At 42.6% G+C, this 8,288-nt stretch overlaps 1 protein-coding gene across 2 annotated transcripts in view; it reads right to left on the bottom strand.

Moving 5' to 3' along the window:
• The window catches only part of OSBPL11 (oxysterol binding protein like 11), a 102,374-nt gene that overhangs the window by 87,725 nt on the left and 6,361 nt on the right, over positions 1 to 8,288 (bottom strand). The window contains exon 2 of one of the 2 annotated variants that reach the window (XM_019522553.1): positions 8,214 to 8,282. The exons of the other annotated variant lie outside the window; for it this stretch is intronic. Within the exon in view, the coding sequence (XP_019378098.1) occupies positions 8,214 to 8,282 (69 nt within the window). The remainder of the gene's footprint in view (positions 1 to 8,213; positions 8,283 to 8,288) is intronic. 2 annotated transcript variants of the gene reach the window in all.

Here is an 8,288-nt window from a genome sequence, read left to right as displayed (position 1 = left end):
GTTAGGGTTAGGGTTAGGGTTAGGGTTAGGGGTAGGGGTGGGGCCGTATAATGGATAGCTCTCAGTCACTCAGCAGCAAAGGAAGGGGGGGGGCAGCAGCCATCTCCCCATGCTGGCAGCCCCCACTCCCTCCTAGCAGGCTGTGCAGCAAATTATCCAGAATAATTCATTTACATCATTGTATTTTATGTAGATTTACAATCTGCCGTGTTCCTGAAGCCAAACAAAAAGGATTTCACTTTCAAAAGTAATGGACTCCAAGTACTTTAAGAACCAGTCACACAAACAGCCAACACAACAAAACTCTGTAAAACATTCTTAGGTTAGCATATGTAGTCCAGAACAATGGTTTTACTAAGCGGCTTTGACATGTCTCTTTTCACAACTGCATTTTTTGCCTACGTTCAACTGCTAAACAACAGCGTGATGTGTGCCCCTCTGTTCAATGCCACAGCATAGAAATGGTTCAACATCAAAAAGCTCAGATTTGAGTTTCATCTTCCATGTGCTATTCTTAGCTTTCAAGCATGCAACAGTCAACTTTATTTACAACAGACTGCAATGCATCAGAATATTGAATAATTAATACCCTTTAAAAATCTTTTGTCCCAAAAAAACGTAAGTGGAAAACCTATATTAAAAACATAGTAAGGATTCAAAGGTTGAGATACACGCGCAAGTTAAGCAGTGCCAGTATCGAGGTCATCCATCTTTAATGACATGATCTCGTACTCTTTTTCTTGACTGCAGTACCCTAGACTCACTAAGCTCACAGGATGGGTAGCAGTTACTCAATGAGCAGCTAGTCAGCATTTTGTTCCCTCATCATTGCTCACTGGGTGGCCTCACATCTTATTTACAGCCTCCTCTAACAGCCTTACATTTTCTAACAAAGCTTTTTCTCATCATTCAGCACTACAGTGCAAGTCCTTCTCTAAAAACACGTTACCCATTTTAAAGACTGGAATTGATGGACAGAAATACTTCTAACCTTCATGTCACTAATCGTCAGGTGCCCAATTTGAGACAACCTGGACCTCATTTTTCAGAGTACTGGGCATTTCACAGCATTTCATACATTCAAGAATCATACCTTCCATCAGACTCATATGCACTTATGTGTGCCCACCACTTCTGCAAACCAGCCCTGAGAATATCAAATGAAACACCCAAATATGAGAAACAAACAGTGAACGACCACCTAGGATAAGTCTGGCTTAAAACCAGTTAACTAGCATCAAACTGAAACTTCTTGGCAGAACCAAAGAGAGAATCCAGTTCCTCTCCAGGGTAACACTCGACTGCCTAAACTACAAGGTGGCCGTTTCCCTTTCCTGCACTTTCACTCCTTCATTCACTGCATAACTTGCAGATTCTGTAGCAAATGAAGCAGGACTCATTTCCTGCACAGCCCTCATTCATCAGCTCAGCAGGTTCACTCTGTGCCTGAATGACACAGGGTTCTGGTAAGAAAAACACTATGTGACCAGGTGCTTAAAGACTGCATTGAAAAGCACTTGCAGAAGGCAGATAAATTAAGGCTGGACAAAGAACCCAAATTCTGGCACGTGCCAACTTCTCAGAGCTCATCTTTACAGCTTTAGTTCTGCTCGTCTCAGGTTTTTGGGTCATGCCCTGGTTTCTAAAAACACAAATGGAAATGTTAACACGTAGGATTGTACCAATATCCATATGGGTCATCAGCTTACAGCTTCAACTCCACCACCATGCTCTACCTCGTGAGCCATGAAAGGGCACCCTCCAGCACTACAAGGGGAAGTAAAGCACGCTTCGTCAATGAGTTTCACTGATATTTGCTGGCAAAACAGCAATGGCGAGACTCGGGAAACTCCATACTCAGGCTTTGGAGGGGAGTGAGCCTACTGGGCACAGACCCCTCTACCCATTCCCCAGAAATTCTTCCCCATTCCCAGTCTTGTCATTGTCTCTTGCCCAGCCAATCTCCATTTCCCACACAGCACTCAGTACTAGTTTCCATCCCCCAATAAATATGCCTTAATCTATGCTGCCTACAACCATACAGAACAGGCTTCTGTCCTCCCTACATCTGATCGTGGAGTCCTCCTGCCCAAGTCCCAAAAGGTGGGAGAAAACAGGAGAGACTCAGTTCAGGTACCCATGTCCTGAAGCAGGGCAATGCCGCTCAACCCTGGCCCAAAGCATCTCTGGAGGATTTAGCTATTGGACTCTAAGCATGTGTGAACTGCAATTTTTCAGAGACTTACAACATGGCCAAATTTCGGTAGAACTTATAGAAGTTAAACTCTGACAAAAATACCACCTCTGACAAATTTTCAGTTTGCTGCACCAAAGCATGAAAGCACTACAATTTTTCAGGTAAAAGACTCCCAAATACTTAAAACATGTACCAACATCTTTTCCCCTTAGCCTCATTTCCTAAAACGGCTGGACTGTTTTGGCTAGTTTTCAAAAAGCAACTCACCCTGAGGCAGATACCAAGCACTGAACATTTCAATCCAATTAGTTTGGCAAAAATACGAGTGACTGAAAATAGGGTCTTTTAACAAGTTGCAGGAAAACTTAACAAGAAAGGCTACCAATCACATTTATAAGATCAGTCTGCTCTGGTGAAGGAGAAAATGTGCCCGTTAATAACTTTATGGAAAGCAACTGCCCTTGTACTCATGCCCTAATTTTTATATTAACTGTGCTATTCTGTACAGGGTCTCCATACTCTGCTCCTAACCATAGTAGCTGAGCACTTGCTGGTAATGTAATCAGCAACATAACTAATGTCTGCCACCTTGTCTGTGCAGTGCAGTGTTTTTGTAACTAATTTTTAATTACAGGGGTTTATATCAGAAAGCAAGTTTGGTTCACCCCCCACCCAAAACACTATCCAGCCCCCAACTTGCCTTTGGATGGTCTTTCACTCCTGCAGAAGCTCATTCCACATAGAACAATTCAAAGCATAAGGGACTTGATATCTAATAGTCGTGTTAAAATTCCCCAATTTAGCATTGGGATTAAGACAAACAGTCTAGGATATACTCAAGGGAGGCTTATGCCATTCCTGCCCCGCTGGGCTTTACAGCTTTCTCCTTCAAGGCCCTATGCTATGATGCTGCTCAGAGCAGAACAGGACCGACCAGCTGGAGTGTGGAGAGCGACAGATATTCCTTTCTCCTACGTAATGAACGCAGGTTTCCTTCCTTGCAGTCCAGGATGCTCCCGGGTGCAGTTCCTATCTGACTGATAATCTGAGCGCCCCTAGTCTCACACTTACCTCCCCAGAGTCACTCCCTGCATCTAACCCTGAGTGGCCACTGTAAACTCAGTAACTGGCATGAGCAAGGACTGTTGAGTGGTTTTTAATGCTGTTTGTAAACATGAGTTATAAATACAGCGCATTATCTCCATGCAGAGAAACTTAAAATGGAGCCATTCACCAGGTCAGACATCCTGTACAACAAATCAGGAGGAGTGCGGGAAACCGGGATACAACTGGCATGCTAATTCAGGTTCCCATGACCAAGGCAGCTCCCTGCAGCACTGTGCTACTGTAATTCCACAACAGCATGCAGTGATTTATTATTTACACATCAGAGGTGCGGCTGGTGCTTTTGAGACTGCTCTCGAGATTACTATTGTGCAACTGCATCAATTCAATCAGCCTTCACTTGGCATTTACTTTTTTTTTTTTTTTTAGGTTCGCTTTTGCGTAATGGGGTTGTACCAAAATGCGGAGAGAAGCAGCAAGTTTTTGCAGACCTGAAAAGGGAAATAGAAGGCTGATTGAGGCTGTAGCAGACAGTACAGAGCTGCCAACAGGAAAAGGAGAGGGGACAATGGAGACATTAAGAAAGCACCTCAGAGTGCCAGAAAACACGACAGGAAAGTGCCCAGATGCAAGTGAGACAGAGCTTCCATTTATTCAAGCTTTATTATTAAAGGAATTAAGTATTTGACTGGGTGTGCATGCTTTTAAATCTTAAGTTTTCAAATGACAATCTTCTGCAACTCAGCTTGAGGCATCTTATGAGCCCTGACTGCCCAAGACTGAGTGAGTGTCTAACATTTCCTGGAAGGCAGGGCTCTCCCGGGTGTCTGAAACTGGACCTAAAAAATTAATCTTCAAGGAACTTAATAAGGAAGTAGCAAACAACTGCATACAATCTTCTTCTGAAATTCAGCTGTCCGGTAGAAGGAACAAATGTTACCTTGTCTCCCACACATCTACTGCACACTTCTAAACTAAAAGTGATAGTGATCATTAGATGTTTGTTAAGTACTAGATAAACTGACTGAAATTGCAATAAAGCATGACATTTAAGTACCTAGAGGAATGTGAAAAAACAGACATGCCTTCTCTTAGGGAGGAAAATCATGTTTCTCTAATTTACTAGAACTTTTTTTTTTTTTTTTTTTTTTAACTCATCAATAAATTTAGCGGATAAATGAGAGCCAGCAGATATAACTTATTTCAACTTTAAAAGTCTTTGGCAGAAATGAACATGAAAGTAGAACTGTGCATCCTTGGTGCCATTCCACTGGACGTGTTAGAATTTCTTTTAATTTGCCAGACCGGCAAAAGCGTTTAGTGTTTAGCAGTCTGAGAAAATCTGGTATTCAAGTCTTTTCTGAGCTAAAATTCTGGACCTGTTTTTTGGTGACATGTTCTGAGATCCACTAGTCTTACTAGGTTCCTTATTTACAGGTTTTGTACTTTTTAAATACTGCCTGCTAGAACAGAAGGGACTCCCCCTTGTGTCCTCCCACTGCTAGCTTTGTCAGACAATCCTTTATAACAGAACCTACATCTGATATGTAGGCTAGGCCTATGACTACAGCTGCACCCCAGATTTTGGTTTCAGGTTTGCGATTTCTTATCTGGAGCAGCCAGGTATGAAATACCTGGTGACCCATTTATCTGTCCTGTAGCTGGATAATACCTAGTTTGACAGGAAGGATCAACCAGTTTGGTTTGTGTCATGTGCATGTAAGATTAGGCTTCTATACTGTGTCTTGAACTTCTTGATCTAAAACAATGGGGTATGATTTGTGACATCATTCTGTGATGTGAGCCAACTTTCTGTAGAGATGCAAGAAGTCTAAGATTTGATTATAAGCAGTTAGCAAACAAACTTTAACAGTAATCTATCAATAGATTTACTATTGGAATTTAAAAGACCTTTTTCCTATGTAATTTAGTTTTGTATGCAAATTACCTTTTTTATTCTTCAACAAATGCCCTTAAAATAGGCCATTCAAGTTATGGAGAGTGAAGTAAAGGTATATTATTAAAAAAAATCTGGTTAAGAGACCCAGAAGACAGACAGTAGGCATAAATCATCCATTTCAACATGGCAAATGGTTAACTGTGAAGTGCCCCCAATATCTGTATTAATATTAGTATTCAAATGGTTTAATAAATTTATCAATGCTCGAGTCTAGAAAAAGAAGCAAGCAGCAGAATGTCAGATTTTGTAGATAATAGAAGATTTATGAGAGAAACTTGCTGAAGCTAAATGAACTGCCAACACTATGGCAAAATACATATTGAGAAATACAAGGCACAGAATGTATTTTGGAAAATATATTGGAAGGAATAATTTAAACTATTCCAACGTAATTCAGGACTCCAGGAGACACTGTAGACCCTTAGAGACTAAACCAGGCCATCACTTGGGCTGCTAATGTAAACCTTTACAGCACTCAAACAAATGATACAGTGCATAAGTAGTCAACTAAAAATGACTACCCAAGTCATTAGCAATGTCCTCATTATATTGTTAAAAACAATGCCCTCATTGACAGAATACTGTGTTCCACTCTGACTGGCATCCCAAAAACCATACAGCAAACATAGAAGAGGCTTAGAGAAGGTAGTGAAAATGATTAGAAGTGTGAAATATTCCCACACAAAGACTTTCAGTTAGACGAGAGATGAATGAGGGGGATACAAGAAGTGCATAAAATAGACAAGGCAAATCAGCCTCACTTACCCTCAATTCTCACAATACAAAAAACAAGAGAACTGATGACATTATATTACATTCTTTTAAATATCACTGAGGCCAAGAGTTTACAGAATTGGATACTCACATGAAACACATATGCAGCCATATTAGACAGAATTTTAAAAAAAAGTTTAAAGATAATTATGTCCTGAAGCATAAGGACTGCTAAGGCGACCAATAACTGATGGGATTCGCCAGGAAACTTCCCATAAGACTCTCCCTACTGCTGGTTAATTACAGGGTTTCCTTGAAATATCACCTTCACTATTTGGTACTATTTGTGACAGATTGTTGCAGGGATGGCCGACCTACAGCATGTGATACAAGCGATAGGGGTGTGCGACCGGAGGCAGATCACGGAGGGAGCAGGGAACACAGATGCAAATAGGGCAAGGAGCAGAAAGCAGAGCAACAGATCAGTAAGGAGCACAGGATAGGCAGCAGAAAGCAAATCAACAGATCAGGCAGGAGAAGGGGCTGAGCAGCACTCAGGGAGGGTGTCGGGCTTACCTTTGTGGCGTGCTAAATTACTGAGTGATTAGGATCTATATCCTGAAGGGATTTTAGAACCCACCTCCCATTAAAATCATCAGGAGTTAAAAACCTAAACAGAAGCCTTAGAAGATATGGGACCTACACGGTGCTCTCCATTCTGTTCCAATTTGACCTTTCATAATTTAATACATACTGAGGGGAACCAAAATCTCTAATATAGTTTCCTGTCTGCACATGTTAGAAAGGAAGATAACACACAAAACAAAACAAGGAAACAAACAAAAAGTCCTCTACCAGGCCAGAAAGCTGGCTATTTAAGGTGTCAGCCGCTTGCCCTATTTGTGAATGCCTCATGCACAACAGTATTACTTTTTACAAAATATATGTAACAAAGTGTTTCAGGGACGTATCTGGTAGCCGTGTTGGTCTGAGTGAAAAAAGAAATGCATAACCCTAGAACTCTTGGTTCAGAAATGGCACCTTTTATTAGACCAACTAAGAAATTGCAGAAAAATGATCTTTTCCTGCAAGCTTTCAGGCTCATGCAAGCATTATAACTTCAACGTATGGACACGTGACAAGAGATGATGGTCCCAGCCCAGACAGCACTCAAGGAAAAATCCTTGAGAAGAAAAACTTAAGAGAAAGGTGAATGTGATGGCAAAGCACACAGGATGGGGAGTCTCGGGGGCAAGTGCACCACCCAAAATTACTTTCAGATCTTGGGGATTTTTTTTATTGACCTGCTTTCCAGCTGACAATATCTGCATAAGGAAGTCTTCCCCTTCTTGCCAACCCCCTTGTTTACTATTTAGTTGATCCTGCACTTTAATAAAACACATTTTCAGAATGGCAGAAACTTACTGTATACCTGAACATCCAGTAAATGAAAGGGCTCTATTGGAGGAAGGATGGAAATGTATTTTGGAAGAAGAAAGAGAAAGGGCCAGATTTCAGCTATAAACAGCAAGGGAAGAACATATGGTTTCAATACACATTGTGAAACGTTTGGGTGACACTCTCAAAAGGAAGCGCCACTCATTCCAACTCGGCCCAAACTTTAGGTCTTGGGAAGTGGTAAAAGGAGAACAAACTTTTCAAACAATAACAAAAAAAAAAACAAAAAACTGACGAAAACATTTCCATTGAACCCAGCTGACTTGGGGCTGGACTTGGCAATCTACTAAGGTCCCTAACAGCCCTAACATCTATGAAATCTATGGGAAAACACAAACAGGTTTCCCCCCGCAGTGTTCACAACCCAAACGCTGCACTGGGATAGTTTAAATGACTCCTTCAGTCATAAACCGATGGGATCCGCCAGGAAGTTTCCCCGTAAGAGCCATGGCTCACGCGCATGAAACCTGCCACCGACTTGCCCATTATCCATGAGACGCACTCAACAATAATAAGAGCGTCGGATGTTTAACAACACTTAAGTAATGATTACTTTTTAAACGACAGCCACGAATACTTCAAAACAGGTTTGGAAACAAATGGGACCCAAACCCCTCCGAACACCTCCTTGCCCCCACATTGACAAGGCCAGACCCCACCGGGGGGCGAGAGGGGCACGGAGGGGCGGCCTGCTCGGCTCCCATCGTTCGCATGGCACAGACCGGAGCCCCCCACGGGAGCGGAGGCGAGCCCCCGAAGTGGGGGCAAGGCCTGACAGCGGGGAGAAGGCCGGGGGAGGACCCCAGCCCCGGCCCCTACCTGTACTGCCAGCCCTTGGCGCTGCCCCCGCCGCGGCTGCTCTTGCTGGCGCCGGGCGGCGGGCCCGGGCTGTCC

Source organism: Gavialis gangeticus, unplaced genomic scaffold (assembly GCF_001723915.1).
Source record: "Gavialis gangeticus isolate Ggan-Ray unplaced genomic scaffold, GavGan_comp1, whole genome shotgun sequence".
NCBI lineage: Eukaryota > Metazoa > Chordata > Crocodylia > Gavialidae > Gavialis > Gavialis gangeticus.
Note: the sequence above shows the minus strand (reverse complement) of the source record. Positions and strands in the feature narration are given on the sequence as shown.